The sequence below is a fragment of the Labrus mixtus genome, chromosome 1, assembly GCF_963584025.1.
Source record: "Labrus mixtus chromosome 1, fLabMix1.1, whole genome shotgun sequence".
Classification (NCBI taxonomy): Eukaryota; Metazoa; Chordata; class Actinopteri; order Labriformes; family Labridae; genus Labrus; species Labrus mixtus.
In genome coordinates, this window is record NC_083612.1 from 35,568,629 (window position 1) to 35,586,181 (window position 17,553).

A 17,553-nucleotide genomic window follows, 5' to 3' on the forward strand; every position below is an offset into this window, starting at 1 on the left:
AAGTTAAATAAAGTGCAGAGTGCAGATTTCGTACTGTATAATCAGTTCTTATTAAGCAGCTGAATACTGCGCGGTACAAAGGATGTAATGCCTCTTTTAGTCCTCATCCTGGGCATTCTGTACCTGCGCCCTGAATTCAACAGTTCATACTCTGACCAAAGGGGGTGCAGAGGGTCAGCTGTAATCTTGATGGCTAAATTCAGTGTGTACCGGTCTGTCAGGAAAGAAATGCTGTACATTTGCTTCCCAGTTATCTTGCTGCCTAGTTTAACAACCTTGTCCAGTTTGTTCTTATTTTGTAAGGACAGTGCTCCTCCCCAACACTGAATACAAAAGGTCAGCTGGATTTGATGTTTTAGCAAAGTGCATCATTCTCTTGCCAACCAAGACTGGAGTGGGGATAGACAGTGGCCCCCTGCTGGGACTACAGCAAAGTCAAGCATATGTAACAATGCTGTCTTCACAAAGGTTCCAACCCCACCATACACATACAATAGACTATGTATGACAACATTGGTGAGACAAAGCTTAATGAAATTTGTGATACAGTAAGTACTCATACAAATAGTACCAGTTAGAGGTCCACTGCCCTGTGTGTATAATATCAGACACAGGGATAGAGGAAATCAATGCTGCTCCAGGAAGGTATTTTGCAAAAATAATAAACAAAAAGAGAAGAAAAGACAGTAAGGAATTCAGTGCTATCAAAGTGTATTCTGTACCTGTCATGGAGTTTTCTGAAGTGCTGAGCTGTTCCCTCAGCTTTTCCACATCGTCTGGGTGCACTTGTTCATATAGAGTGCTGCCAAACCACTCTGACTGCGGATGGTTCAGTACAGGTGTCACTGAGTCCGACACATAGATCACCCGGCCTGTTTCTGCTGCAACCACAAACAGGAAGCCATCCGCTGCCTCCAGGATCAGATGCTTGAGTTCCTATATAGTGCGAAGGGGACATGAGCACACAAGCCAGAAAGGAATTAAAAAAGTAAGAGGCAGTCTAATCAAAACCATGTGATTGCTGTATTAAACATGGGCGTTGGACCCATTATATACAGGGGAACAGTTTGTGGTGTGCTCATTATAAATCTACATTTGTGGAAGCAGTGTTTGGCCATAATTAAACAACAAGTACATCCGATTACATTTAAACTTTGGCGACTTTGAAGTTCTTTTCAGAGAACCAATTTTGAAGGGAGACTAAATAAGACTTTTGAATAATCAATATGCAAAAACTGATGTTCTTAAGTTTCAATATCATAAACCTTTATATTTCATCATCTCAAACCCAGAGTCTTAAGCTTTAGGTGAATTGGGAGAGTGAGGTATATATATTTTTTTCAATACTTTCTTCTTTCCTTCCTTTGTAATGGAAGAGGAAATAGCTCTGAAGACATTGGACTCTCAAGTGGCAGAGTAAAACACTTTTAAGTCTAAGTAGCTTGTTTTAACTCAATTGAATAACTTCCAATATTAATGTTGTGAAAAACAAAAATGGGCCTTTATACTTAAAGTATCCATAAAATAATAAGAGTAGTTACACGAGCTGTGGAGTTTGCTAGGAGACATGTGCAGTGCTTAATGATAAAAGGGTAAGGACAGGGACAATTGGTTACATATATAAAGAATCCTCCATAGACAAGTCTCATTTCAGTTTGGTCTCAGTGGTCTAAACAAGTTACGAGGGTTGGGTCCATTGTAGGCTACACCCAGCATCAAGGATGCAATCCCCACTATGAGACACGCATCTCATATTCTATCAGTCAGAGCAGTAAAACACAGAGCACTGAGGGGGATTTGGTGGGTCACATACTGCCTCCATAGATGTGGCATTTATTTAAATGACATGTTGGCAATAAGATGTTCACTTACAAAGTCCCTGACTGATAGCAGCCTCACTGTTTGGTTACCAAAGTGCTAATGCTAACTAACATCAACAGAATAGTGGAGAGATTAGGAGGGAGGCTGCTCTGTATTTTGGCTAACAATCTCTTGGTTTGACACGTTTGCCTCCCAAGAAACATGGACATAAAAAGAGCAAAGTTGAATCACTGTGAATCTCAAGTTTCAGCCTTTAACATGGGAAGCAAAGTTCACACGTACAGCACCGAAGCGAGGATACCCTTTGGAGAAGTATCCAGCTGAGTCTGAGTCATTGTTACCTGTTCAGTGAGAAAGGAGGGCTTGTAAGCCCCATCAGTTGATGTGTTTCCCGTGCCCCTCATGGATTTCATATGGGAGACAGCCATACGCAGAATGGTCAACTTATCAGGTTTTCTTGCCAGAGCACTGCAGGTAGGCACCATGTCTGACAGCTCAGTGATGTACTGGGTCATTTTGTTGCGCCGGCGCCGCTCAATCTCACTGTGATTCTCTCTGAAACAGTGGAAAGAGCAGTTAGAAGCTTGGAGAGAGAGAGACATCTTGGAACCATTTGACAGCCTTGCTTGAACAATTGATCAACAGATGATTTTTTTCCCCCCCGCCCCATGTCTTTTATGTCTGTGTCTAAACTTAAGCACAAGTTTTGTCAACGTGAACTGCACTAAATTATTAGTTTTATTCTAAATGCAATTTGATTGCACTGACTCTATCCCAATAACAAAACATTGTCTGCCTCCTGGGCTGAACTTTGTTGTTGTCAAGGTTTTGGACTAATAACCTCTGCTATGTTTCTAGATAATAGAGCTGCACCGTCCAAAGTGGGATGGATGCCGTCTCTAGCTAGCAGACCAGGTTTTCCCCAAAAAGACTGCCAGTTATCTATGAAGCCCACATCGTGTGCTGGACACCACCTCGACAGCCAGCGGTTGAGTGATGACATGCAGCTATACATGTCATCACTGGTCTGATTTGGAAGGGAAGAGAACACTACGGAGTCCGACTTCGTCTTAGCAAAAGTACACACCAACTCCACATTAACCTTAGTGACTTCCAAATAGAGGCATGTGTTACTATTTTTGTGGTTTATGTGTATATTAGTAAGTATTTTATGTTGTTGAAATTGTTAGTTAGGATCCTTATCAAGTATGAAAACAAGATTTTCCCAGTTTCCTTTAAATGAAGTATGGCATATAGTAGTACAACAATAGCAACCAACAACTATTATTATGGCTTGGCAAATATTTCCAAAATAAATTAAGTTTTTAGATGGCTATGGAAGCGAATGGTGATCAGAATAAACATTTATTTGAGAATTAAATACATGCTTTTCAATTTTCAGAATATGGGTGTATTATTTGACTAAAAAATAAAACAATACTCATTTATCTCATTTGCATTTCAGTGTTCAACTTCAAAAATGCACATTCGACTAAATTAAAATGAAAAAGAAAATGACATTATTTTTTTACATCTTCAAAAAATGCCCCACATAATTCAAATTAAATCATTATTTGACCTATTTAAAATGAATATTCAGTCATCCAATTTGCATTATACTTTTCCTCTCTATGTATGCATATTGTATGACATAATTCAAATTAAAACTAAAAGATCATTGGCTTTTCGTTTTCAAACTTGCCATGCTTAATAGTTCTCATAATTGTCAAATTGGACAGCGCAGGAAAGTGACGTCAGACTTAAGCTCCCAGGCAGAATGCGCTACGCATCAGAACGATAGGTGGCAGAAAGAGGTGGGCATCTTTAACGCTTTAGCTCCCACTGTGATATAGGGTGGCGATCTGCCTGGACCTTTCCAGAGCACACTGAACTTTCAGTGAGTATAATGCAGCAGCTCTTCAACCATGACAACATGCCACTATCTCTGACCATGAGAGTCACTTGTTTAAGCTTCTTCATACGGCCACACTACTATTTCACACGGTGAGAATAAAACAGTTCCCCTTTTCTATTTTTCCCCTTTTCCCCAAGCCTTACTTGTTGCTTGCCATACTTTGCCTATGATTGTCTGACACAGAGAGAACCGTAACCAGTGGTTAATTTGTAAACCCTTAATATTTACAGAGAGATTGATGTTTCCGGCAGGCCAGGAGAAAATGAACAGAGCATCTGGCAAAGCAGAGCATTCACAATAATCGCTAAAATCAAGTGAAGAGAAGTGCGCAGAATCACGGTGTGCATATGTATCCATTGCGCTCTCTCTGAGTGACATGTTGACTGTTTTCACTTGAGAAACGTCATTCTTTATGATAACGTTGCTGCGCCAATTAATAGGCTATATTGATAATTCACCTAAAAAAACCTTTGGATTAGTTATTAGTAATACTAACAGCATTTCAAACTTGAACAGCTAACAGACATCACACAGACATGTCCTATGACCTGTTTAAAGTTTATAATAAACAGAGCATTGAGGGTGGCGAGCGGACTCGTCGCATGTTGGAGCTGTTTGGACAACAACAGTTTGTTAACAGATACTACAGTCTGCAGTGTAGATCACTCTCTTCTTTGCTAAACTGAGTTACATTAAAACAGATGATCGATTGAATGTTCTGTTTCATATCTCCTCAGCTCTGTGCACAAAGTTTCAATGTCTCTCCACCTCTGTGCATAATGGCACACACTCTCCCTCTCGCTCGTCTGTATGAGCTCTCTCTCCCTTTCAGAGGTTGATCTGTAGTTATTTAAAGAATTGTCAACTAAAACTCCAAAATTGAGGGTAACATCTCGTTATGCTGCTCTGTGTGACAGGATGATCAAATGTCTTTGGTTTCTTTGATTGTGCTGAATATCTTGTGACTCTCCAGAACAATGATCAACAACACACTGCAGCACAGCAGAGAATAATGACTACACAACACAGTCTTAATTAAGACTACGTGTATGAACATTATTACTAGTCACTAATTTACTGATAATGTTCCCTTTTTCAAGTCCATTAACTTTCTGGACTGCTTTCTATTCTTGTTTGGAGCTTGCAGCAGCATTAAAGATGCACACCACCATGTATAGTACTGGATGCATAGCGAGCTGAAGTCTGACGTCCCTTTCCTGCGCCGTCCACTTTGCCTCTTTTCTCCTCAACACATGGAATGGTTATTCAAAGAAATATTAATGAATCTCTCACTCTTTTGTAGAGATGCATTGAAGGCATGGCTGAATTTTCAATATTATCCCCTAGACAACCAAGAAAATGTCCAAAAAGTGATATGGATGAACTAATTTATGCTTATAGATGGGAAGCCCACATAAATTGAATAGTTTTCATTAATGAATTTTTCTGTAGGTGTTGTCAAATATGCAGTAATTTTAATTATAATCAGCTGCTTTAAGCCATTCCAAATAACTGGAAACGGAGAGTAAAAAATACTGGATACAGACAACAAGTTCGAGCAGCTACTACAAGGTGCCAGAAATGGCTATTCAAAACAAAGATAAACAAAATAATTTATCATTTAATTTCACAGAGCAGAGGCCTCACTGCTTTCCCTCATACAGTCTGCAACTATTGGGAAGGAGAATTTAATAAATGAATACCTTGGAAACGATTTTTACAACAATATACAAAACAACAACAACTGACTGATACTCTAGAATTTGTCAATTTAATATAATCTATAAAATGGCCTTTAGTATGGCAACGGGTTTAACATTTAAGAATCATCACTGTGTAGATTTTGTAAAGAGGAGGAGGAAGATCAGATGCATTTGTTTTTCTATTGTTCATATGTTGTGAGTTTTTGGACCAATATACAAAATTGGCTGAGGCTGCATCACATCTCCTTTAAAGTTGTACCCTTAAACATCTTGTTGGGGGTTCTCGATGAAGATGGTCCTCAGATAATAAATACTATTATTCTGTTAGGTAACATCTTCACAAAGCTCAATCAAGGAATAGTTTGATTTTTTGAGTTTAAGAGTGTAACAAATTATTAACAATTAGTTGTATTTATAATATTTTTTGATGATTTGTACCTACATATACCCCAAACTGAGATTGGATAATGTGGCTTTCTGAACTAGTTCTGAAAAAATCTGCTTTCAGTGGTCTTACCTTGAAAACTTGCTTGGTCCTTCTCCATCTTCGTCATCAAAGTCCATTCTAAAGAACAACCACAGGAAGTCACAGTTACTATTTCTTATTTGTCTGAGAAGTCTCTTTGTATGCTTATGAAAAAACATGTGGTGTAAAATGTATATCCACAGCAGCAGCACTTTGGATTGACTGTTATTTCTCATCAAGTTGATAACTCCTACACAGCTTCCACCAAACATATGGAGAACTCAGCCAGTTCTAAAAGAAGCCAGCATGGGATTATGCACACTGAAGTAAACACTGAAGACACTCATGCAGACAGACATGTTTGTGTTGATTTAACACAGAAAAACATTTCCTGTTGTTTCAAGTAACCTTAACATTTGTTAACTCACCTATATGAAATAAATAAGCAAATAAATTAATAGGTACATAAATACTAGGGGTGCAACAATTCTCAATATAATATTGAACCCGTCAACACGGCATCTTGGTTGAATACAACTGTTGGGAATTGTGGTTTTTCAGTAAGCAACTAGCTTACATTGTATTTCTCTCCAAATAAGCTCTGTTTGTGTGTGAGTAGGGCTGCAACAATTCATCGCCAAAAATAAATAACAAAATTATTCCCCGACGAATTTAACTGTACTTGCTTTAATGCTTATATTCTCCAATTCCAAAAAATATTTAATTTATGTTTTAGACCTTTGGGACGTATTGCCAGAAGTTAATTCTCTTTTTCTGGGCACCTTGCATTACCTTATATGAATGTCATTTGATTCAAGGCATCTCACCAATAACTTTTAGAATATTTTATTCATGTAAAGCATATATGTATAATAGGGGTGGGAATCACCAGAGGTCCCACGAAATGATATCATCACGATAATTGAGAACATTTTGCCATGCTGAGAATTGTGAAACAATATATTGGATATATACATGTTGATTTAACTGCATATTATGTCCACAAAATTAAACTAAATCAAGAAGTGTTTTATCAGATAAGAGAAAATACACAGTTCATCACACTTCAGTCTTTCTATTTCCACACAATGGGAGTCAAGCCCAAAGACTGACCAACACTGTGGTAAAAGTGAAACCCTGTAAAAGGCTGCATGCACCTCACAATCTCAACTGTAAATGTTTCTGTCTAACCGAATTTAACTGGACACAAACATGTATGAACGACTTTAAAATTGCAGTAATATTTAAAAATGCAACTTGTTCAAAATGAATTGTGCATCCACTTCGGCAATTAAAAATTTAAAAAGCATATTTGCTATTAACATAATTCAAATATTGATACTTAGCGGCCATTAATTTATATAATATCACCATGCAGAATATCACGATACCATGCTGTATCGACTTTTCCTACCACCTCTAGTGTATCACCACATTATCTTCCCAACATTCTCTCCAGCAAGTGTCACTATTTTGTGTATACTCAGATAGAATGAATGGTGTTCTAAAATACCTTCATTTTTTCATCTTCTGTGCATATTCCTGCCAATAGGGTGATCTTATGTAGCAGTCATTTAAGCTTTTTTTTTTTTAGGTATAATTATGTCCCACTTGTCGTTGCATTTCTCTTTATTTTAGCATAAATCTTCAAAGTTACTTTGCAGAAATGGGGTAAGTGGGTGTTTATTATTTTATTGTTTTGTTTTATTCTATGCAGATGCTCTGACTTACTTCTATGTGACATCATGATGTACTGTCTGCAGAAATTTAATTTAAATTAAAAAATAATAATAATAATGAACTAATTGTGCCTCCTTTCTTTTGCTGTGGGAATTTAAGTTTTACTCTTGGCTTCTTTTCATCCCATATACATTTTCTCAATAGCCCCTCCCATACATTAAAACATGAAGTTGATATATATAGTGGCAGGTTCTGAAATGGAAAAAGCAAAATATGAATTTAAATAAAATTTGTTTTTTCAAGTAGAGTGAGTGGTAACATTTTTAACAAACGACCACATCAATTTTTCAACGGCTGAGCGCAGGTTTTAAATCATGGAAAGGCAAAAATGGTGATCATGATTATAATGAAATGAATTGAGCAGGCCTACTAAACAATACTACAACAACAGAAACAAAGTGACCTGTCACCTGTTTGACCAATAGCCAGCACTCATGCAAAGCCCTGTATTCAGAATGGTTATCTCCAAAGCAGTTCAGCAGCGAGTATACTTACCCTCCTGATCTCCTCTTGCCCCCCCGGCCTGGCATGGCTCCTCCCATCCTCACTTGGCTGGTCCCAACAGCTCCCTGCATCGGGACTGAGCCTGGTAACTCACTTCCAATCTCTGTTAGAAATACGAAGACAGCATATGAGCAGAGGGTTAGCAAGAGCATACCATTAAACTATGGGTTTCCTATTTGTATAAATATAAGAAAGATTTTCTGTTTGTTTTCAGCAGCTCTTCTAAAAGCAGGCTTCATTTCACATACATTGAAATAGAAAATCTTGGCTAACTTAAAGTTCTGCTCACTTCACTGGAAATGGTTTGCGTACCTGAGCTGTTCAATGCTGTTTGCTCTGAACACATTTGACAAAGGTTCATAAAAAAAAGAAAAGATAATAAAGATAAAATGATTACTGTGCTGCATGCCATGTTTTGCTCGTTTTGTCCATATGTTTTTTTTCATGCATCGTAAATGTTTCAAAGTGTTAGTTGTGATGTAATGGTCATTAGAGTAAATCCCAACGTCCTCAAAAAAAACTTACATTTATTTGTATCTATTATAAATATTAAGCCTGTAACAGTCAATCATACATAGCAGTATTCACACCCCAATCCAGGTGATGATAATCGTTCATTAAATCAAAATGGATGCGCTATAAAAAAAAAAAAACGGTTGCTGCTTGATTGCAAGATGTTTCTCATAAGTCCAAAATAAATCAAGCATTTTCTTTTAACATAAAATGTTCAACAATTACTCTGAGGGTAGCTGCTTGAATATTGTTTATATTCTCTGCTCTGTGAATTTCAGTTTCCCCCTTGCAAACAGTATGACGTCTAGTGCTTTTGTATTTCAGGTGGACAAACAGAAGTGTGGCGCTTTGTATTGAGGAGCTATTAAATCAAATCACAACACTCAGATGCTCGTCATTTAACAACTCCGTAGACTCGAAAAACGTTTTCTCCTATGTTGATACAACTCATAGGACAACATTTCAATCAGAAATGTGAATCAGAAAAGCAACAATTCTCTATTCAACCATTTGGTACGCCATCCACATAGGCTACTAATAAATTACAGTTTAGTGTAAGGAAATACCTCCCCACTGAGTAATCACCATGCGCTAAAGTTGGGGAAGCTAACAACACTACACACATTACCTATACATGGATTTCCCAACGTAAGACATGACGTAAATAAACAACCCGGAAGTAGCGGCCGAAGCAACAGAGTCTTCTACACAACATAATGAGAATATTTGTCTTTCTATCAATGCTATGTGTAATCCAATGGAATGACAACATCCACAAAAGAGAGGAGAACAACATACTGACGAACAGAAAACATAATGCAGACGTTTAATTAGAGCACGGAGATCGTAGTGGTCGCGTGCAGACACTTTAGGCAGTCACTGTATATAAACGTCATTCTCTTTTCATTGGCTCAAATTGAAATCTCCGGAGAATATGCTGCCGCGTTCAGACATCAGCTCACTCGGACATTCTGAGGATAAAATACTCAGGGTCTGGAGGAGAAACTCCGGGTAAAGACCGCGCAAAAAATGTGTCTGTTTGTGTTCACACATAGCCTAAAGAACCTCCAGGTAGACTAATCTCTGGAGTTTTTCAGGAGATTTCCGTATGTGTGAAAAGGGTTTTAGAGAAAGCTCATGAAGATTAAACAAATATATTTTAAAATGCTGAAATGTCTTCTATTTGTACATTTCTACATGGCACTAGACATAATTAAACACCTTTGTTGCTTAAAAGTCAAATAAATATTTTCCTTAACCCCTCGCGGTTCCTGTAAAATGTGCCTTAAACTCCTAAGAATGTACTAATATATATTATGCACATGTATTAGGTACAGGCCGAGTCAGGAAAACACGTGATCCGGTCAAACGGTCGTTCACTCTCATCGTGTCTACAGCTAACTTAACAATAGCAACGCCATCTCACAGTCTTCTAAAATAATTTAGAAGGGAAAAGCCCTCCTTGTGATATAGTTTGACACCCCTGATCCAATGTGTCTGGTGCTACTACTGGTGCCATTCAGAGTCAGAGTATGAACTGTTGAATTCAGGGCGCAGGTACAGAATGCCCAGGATGAGGACTAAAAGAGGCATTACATCCTTTGTACCGCGCAGTATTCAGCTGCTTAATAAGAACTGATTATACAGGACGAACTCAGCACTCTGCACTTTATTTAACTTGCTGAAATCCCTCATTGAATCATGTGATGCTTTAGTGTGTTTTTATGTGTTCTTATGATGTGCTGTCCTGTAAATGTTTGTTTGTTTGTGTTTTTTAGCTCTCTGTGCAAGGCAAATTCCCCCTAGGGGCAATAAAGGTTTTTTCATTTTTTTTCATTTTCATTTTATACAAAATTTAAAAAAAGTATAATCAGCCAGTTTGTTGTCCACTTTGAGCAGCACAAACTTCTTTTCAGAACTGCTCAACTATTTCTTAAATTTGGAGACTAGTGTGCAATAATTAAAAAAAGAAAATGTAAAGGGCATTCCCAGCTTCACTCTACCTTAGTGTGACTGCATTTGTGATATCTATGAGGGCACTGGGTCTCCTGCAGAAGGACATGGCATTCGTCAATTTAAGAACACAGGTGCAAACAATGTAGTTTCAGCACTAGGTCATGAATCAACCTTGACTCTTCAGAGGAGTTTTTCTTCAGAAATGAAAAATTAACATATGTTTGTGAATGAGGCCCGATGTCTCCTGAGTCCAATAAGATTCTAATGCAACTTGCCTCAAGGTCAATTTAGATACTGAGTATTTATGTAGCATTTGTTCCATTTTTCACTGAAGGTTAACTTCATCCCATCAGTTTCAAGCTACCAACATTGTTCCATTTTGTTCTTACTCCTCCACATTGCAGCTAGCTGTTGCATTTACTTTTAGCATGTGCTGCTGCAGTAAATAGACACACACAACCCTTTGTAGATCATTTCACTTGTCATGTTTAACATGCTCTTAAAGCAATTGGATCTGGGTGACAGCCAGCTGGAGATTATCCTGGGATAATACATCCCTGGGTATCTGATCTGAGGTCAACGCACTTGATCTTTCTGCATGTCGAGGGTAACAGTGAGGCTGATCACAGATCTGCAAGCCCACTCATTCCTAATGCTGCTGTTACTGCATTAGGAATGACTTCATTCCAACTGGATGCCATTAGTGACAAACAGCAGCAGCATGTAGCTGCAATGTGGAATTACTGGCACCGGGATTTGTTTCCTCAAAAAATGCTTAAGAATAAAAACAAATTACAAAGAAACTTCAAGTACACAGTAACATGCTAGAGCACATTTTGTACAAAGACTAAATTCAACATCATATCAACCAGTTCACTGCCATGAACTGTATGAACACAGTGTAAAATACAGCTCATTGGAAACATTAGCAGAGCTGAGCACAATACATATTGAGTATATTCTTTCAACGACCACTTTTAACCTTTAACCTCTATTATTGTCTTGTGTCACTTGTGCCTTTGTATTTTATTTGTAATTTGTCTTTCTCTGTTACCTGCCTAGGGACAACAGATGGAAACTAGCACTTCTGCTATAATCTGGCATTTTTACAGCTGTAATTGTTACATTAATATGCACTGTCCCTAACAAATAAATAAATAAATAAAATAAATTAAATTAAAACTTAATTCATTTAAAAACGTGTTCTAATCTGGGAGGACATGCTAATTTAACTATAGGCTTTATGTTGCTCACTGCACACACCTGTTACACCCCCCCCTCTCAGGAAATCAGTATTGGGAGAACATCACACAAGAATAAATTTAAACATTACCAATTTGAAGTTTGTCTTTTTAAACATTACAGTTGTTACATATTTACAACAACTCACATTAAACCAGTCAATCAGCAATTTCACAGAGGTTCCTCTTTTCTGTACCTAAAATAGTGAACAGCACATTTCTGCCCCCCACCCCCCGACTTTAAATCAGGGGCATGCATTCTCCCAGTTCACTTAGCATACCGGTATTATATTATGTTTCACTTGGTGTCTTATGAGCAATACTTCAAACAACACGATGGTTTTAAATGAATCATCAAAGCCATTTTGTTCCCTCCAACACGACACTCACGACAACAGCAAAGACTGAGATTCAGAGATTTAACTCAACAGTTTTTACTGCATAATGTCGAATACTAGTTTGTGTTTAATAACAGAATGAACACGGCTGTCTGGTTCAGGGGAACACGTCGGCCTAAGGGTTAAGCAGTGGGTAACGATTTTCAAAACAACCTTTGTATCAGAGAAGAGCTAGCACAGGGTGCGTTAGCCACATTTAGCTTTGCAAAAAGACAATAAGGATAGAGATTACGCAGAGATGTTTTATACAGGTCATTTCACAACAAGTCGTTTCCACAGTCGGGCAGATACATTGGCCCCGAAGATGTGAAGAAAGGCTGTGCTGTTTGATGGGGGAAGGGGGATGCTGGAGCCAGGCTTCAGCGGCCTGCTTCATCTTTAGCCCTCCTCTGTAACAGCACATTTAACTTCTAGATAACACCACTCTCCTCGACACTAACACACTAGATGCTGACTTACCTGACGGGTTGACCGCAGTGGGAGTCGCCATGTTCCTCAGATGTAATATATATAAAAAGCAGCGATGGAGATTGAGCACAATAAGGCTAGTGAGCCCCCCCTGTGAGACTGTCGACACTCCGCTGGATTAGCACGCAACGCCCGGTCCTACCGATCACATCCGTCAATAAAAAACAACAATCTGATTCAAACGATTTAACAAAGGCTTTTTTTCCTTACAGTAATATTACCAGTGTATTGAATGGAAATGTTCTTCCAAACCGCACTTTATAAAATGCAAGATATAAAATGTCTGAATGGAAGCACCGCGAGATTTTGGTTTGCTTGCGTGAATAAATTTAGATTGGTGCAGTGATGGAAATAATGTAGAGATGGCCTGCATGGTGAACATGTGGGTCTAATGCTTCCTATTCATTTAATTGAGACATGCTTTTTTTGTATTCTTTTAAGTTATATATATACACACACACACACACACACACACACACACACACACACACACACACACATGCATATATATATATATATATATGTATAGAATAGAATAGAATTACTTTATTGATCCCAAACTGGGAAATTGTGGCGTTACAGCAGCAGGTTATCCAAACACACAATATGAGCAAAAAACACAATATTAGCTAATTTAAACACAATATAATATTAAATACAAAGTAAATAAGCACTAAAAATATCAAAACTAAGAATGAGAATATATACAACCAGGATTTAACTAAACATTACTAGTCTTAAATATGAAAAGATTAAATATGAAAGATTAAATGTAAATGTGCAAAAACAGAGTAGTAAATGAACAGTATTGACATAAGTTAAAGTGCATGAGTGTAGACATATTATAAGCAGAAACTTTACAATATAACGGCGAGTAGACAGACAAATGAAGTGAACATGAGTGCAGAGATAATTTGTAAATTTAACATGTGCAGAACAGATTACAGTATGGAGAGACAGATATTATCATGATGACAGTTTTCTGTTCGCATGAGGTGAGCTGTTGTACAGAGTTATGGCCTTCGGTAAGAAAGATTTCTTGTATTGGTCCTTGTGACAGCGGAGTTGGATCAGTCTGTTGGAGAAGCTGCTCCGCTGTTTGTCCAGTAGGGTGTGCAGAGGGTGATCAGGATTATCCATAATGGATAACAGTTTGTTCAGAGTCCTCCTTTCTGTCACCACTACAAAAGAGCCTATTCTTTTTTCACATAGCCTATTCTTACAGACTTAACCACTCCTACTTCTGCCACTAAAAGCTGTCTAGTTGATGTCTGTCTCAAGTAGCCTAGCAGCTAGCCCTACTTGAGCAGACAGTGGTAAACTTGTTTTTTTAAGGTTGGAGGTTCGATCCCCAGCTCCTGCAGCAACATGTCCGATGTGTCCTGGGGCAAGACACATTTGCTTCCCCTGCTTTGTCGGTGGCGTGTGCATGTGTATGAATGGGATAAGTTACTTCTGCTGAAACCCAGTTGGAGGTGGAAATCACAATGTTCCTCAAGAGTCTCATGGTGGGAGGGTTCCTCTGAAGCCAGAGACAGAGACCTTCAGGAATGTTTCCAAGGTAGAGGGATGTGAAAGAGACATCCAATGTAATGTTCAGAGTCTCTGAGATTAATAGTCTCACATCTTTAAACAATTTAATAGTAAAGTTAACAGTAGCGTAGCATCTATATAGATACAAAACACGTCCTTTCTAAAATGAATACACATAGTATCAACGTTTATACTTCCAGACGTTGCATTAGCGTGCAGGAGTAGAAGAAACATGTGAAACCACTGAGCTATCCAAAGTGCTGCAGCCAACTCACTGGCTCAACTGACTTTCAGTTTCTGTGACAGGAAAAGTAAGGTAGATAAATACAAGCAAACACCACAAGGTGGCACTGTAACACAACAAGTAAGATGTCCTTAAAGGGATACTTCACCCATTTGCATTGAGCTTTGTATCATTAGAAACCTGGTAGTGTTTTTGAATGGTCGACACAAGACCGGCCTGTCTGCAGCAACTCGCGGCTATATTGCTAGCCGGCGGTGAGGATGAGGAGCTGGGGCCGGCTCGAGCTGGGGCGGACTGGTAGTGTCGGTGCTCTCACTGTTTGCTTATGGACACAGACATAGAGTCTGTTTTCTGACAAGAATATACAAGATCAATTCTGGGAGAAATCTCTGAATCAGTTGAGGAAATGGTCTTATGTGTTGAAGTAAATATGTCTGTAAATGTTTTTATTTCTATATTTCTGCTGCTATACTGTATATTTTGGAGAAACTGTAACGATCAAATTTCCCTCTGGGATTAATAAAGTATTTCTGATTCTGAACTAGAGGACCTTAGTGGGAGTGGCCTGCGGTGCTGTGCATTCTGGGAGTTGTTGTCTTTCATCCACATGAGCCAAAAAGACACTTTCTGCCTTTTCACGGTCAAGAAGGCACCAACTTCAAAATGTATTTCACATTTCTACATATATGATCCAATGTCAATACAGATTCATGTTTCAACGGGTGAAGTATCCCTTTAAAGATGACATTGTATGGGGCATAACAACTTGAAGCACCTGATCCATAGCTCTTTGCCAGATTGCTGGAGCAGAAGCAACACCGAAGACGAGCCTGTTGTATTGAAACAGTCCTTTATGAGTGTTGATTGTGAGGAGTTTCTTGTTGGATTCCTCGACCTCCATTTGTAGATAGGCCTGTGCTAGGTCGATCTTTGAGAACTTCTCCCCTCCTGCCAGCGATGCAAAGATGTCGTCAATACGTGGCAGTGGGTACTGCACAGGACGCAGCACAGGATTGATGCTCACTTTGAAGTCTCCACATAGGCGAACAGCTTCAGCCTTCCCTTTCTTCATCACAGGGACAATGGGCGTCGCCCAATCACTGCATTCAACTTTTGACAGGACACCAGAGGCCACTAGATTCTGTAGTTCAGCTTCCACCTTTGGACACAGCGCATATGGCACCGGACAGGCTTTGTGGAATTTTGGACTTGCATTTTCATCCAACTCAATTCTTTCCTTTATCCCTTTTAGGGTGCCTATGCCTTCTGCAAACACCTTCTCATGGGTTTTGAGTAGCTGCGACAGTCTCTCTGTGGCACTGTGTGAACTATCATTGTCTGTTCGAGCCAAATGTAGAGCTTTAATGGTGTGCCAGTCCAGTCTGATCTTCCTCAACCATTCCCGGCCCTCCCTTTTTCAACACATACAGCAGCAATTGCAGTGTTTTACCCTCATACGTCACTTTCACTTTCAGTTTACCTGCGGGGCGCACCCTTTCACCTGTGTAGGTCTTGACAGAGGTCCTCGGCAACGATAAGTTGGGGAACAGTCGCTTGTAGTCGGCTTTTGAAATGACAGATAAGGCTGACCCTGTGTCTAGCTCCATTTTCAGTCTTATGCCAGACACATCTGGAGTGATCCAGATAATTTCCCTGTCGTCTTCCTCGGTTATGTCATGCAACTTCAAACAAGCCAGTCCAATACTGTCAGACTCTGATGTTGATCCACTTTCACATGTTGTCACATTATGCACATGTTTACCTTTGTATCTTGGCTTTTTATCTTTGTTTGATTTTTCTCTTTGTGCTTGCTTGTTGCTGGATTTCTGTCTGCACACTCTCTCTATGTGTCCGGTTCTGTTACACTTTCTGCAGTTTTTGTCCATAAACCAGCAGTCGTTTGCATCATGAGATGTTTTGCCACATCTGTAACACTTGTGTTCTTGTTTTCTAGTGTCATTCATTGACATTTTGTGTATGCCACTGTCTACAGCTTTCTTCTGTAGCTCCAAAGCATCCTTAGCTGCTGTCTCCATTGATACTGCAATAGCCAGTGCTTTTTCCAGTGTAAGATCTTTTTCTGACAGTAGCCTTTTCTGTGTGCTTTGACAATGCATGCCACAAACCAGTCTGTCACGCAGAGCATCAGAAAGTCCTGCTCCAAATTCACAGAACTGAGTCAGCTTGCGTAGTTTAGCAACATATTCTGAGATGCTTTCATCTTTAGACTGGTTCCTATTGTGAAAACGGAATCTCTCTGCTATCACAAGGGGCTTTGGGCTCAAGTGATTTTTTAATATGTCCACAATGCTTTGAAACGTCTGTGTGGCAGGCTTTTGGGGGGCTAGCAGGTTTCTGAGCAGGCTATATGTTCTAACACCTATAAGGCTGAGGAGTGTTGGAACTTTCTTTTCATCCTCCACATCATTTGCAGTGAAGTAAAGTTCAGTAAGGCCCTGCTCACACTTGACTTTTTTTTTCAACTCAGCTGTCGGTGCAGCCGGGATCATTCACCTGCATGTCGGTTCGTGCTCGTCGCCAATTTGTTGTGTCTGTGACAACTTTTAAATAAATAAAGACGGAGGCGGAGCTTCCACTTAGTATGACGCTTTACTGTAGAACGGCAGGTTACAAAGATGTGCAGCAACACATATGCCAATGTAATTAACTATGAAGTGTGCTGTAAGGCACAAGGGGGTGATATAACGTCACATGAATAAATAGTCCATACACTACACTAACTATCCACGATGTAAACCAGTAAAACATGCAAAAGCCTATTAAGATTACTACCGCCTCCACGACGTTTGCACCTGTTATCATTTAGGCAATCTTTCTTTTCTTTTTTCAGCTGCAAATCGCACACCACCCAAATGTCCAATTTTTTGGAGTGAACATGCAGTTTAGTACTCTATACTGTGGATCTTCAGTAAAGACATCAGGCCCCAATTGAGCTAGTAATTCTATGGACAATTTCTGAATGCAGCTAAAGACCACAGAGATCTGATGGGCAAAGAGAGCAGAAAGGGAAAAAAGACAAACACTATGAGC

General features: G+C 39.1%; 1 protein-coding gene across 1 annotated transcript in view; it reads right to left on the reverse strand.

Annotated features, from left to right (window-relative positions):
* The window catches only part of arnt2 (aryl-hydrocarbon receptor nuclear translocator 2), a 36,788-nt gene extending 23,760 nt beyond the window's left edge, over positions 1–13,028 (reverse strand). Inside the window, exons 1-5 of the mRNA XM_061043068.1 lie at positions 12,717–13,028; positions 8,141–8,252; positions 5,957–6,004; positions 2,163–2,376; positions 723–936 (exon numbers count right to left, since the gene is read on the reverse strand). Coding sequence (XP_060899051.1) covers positions 723–936; positions 2,163–2,376; positions 5,957–6,004; positions 8,141–8,252; positions 12,717–12,747 — 619 coding nt within the window. The 5' untranslated portion in view covers positions 12,748–13,028. The remainder of the gene's footprint in view (positions 1–722; positions 937–2,162; positions 2,377–5,956; positions 6,005–8,140; positions 8,253–12,716) is intronic.
* Between the last annotated feature and the right edge of the window lie 4,525 nt (positions 13,029–17,553).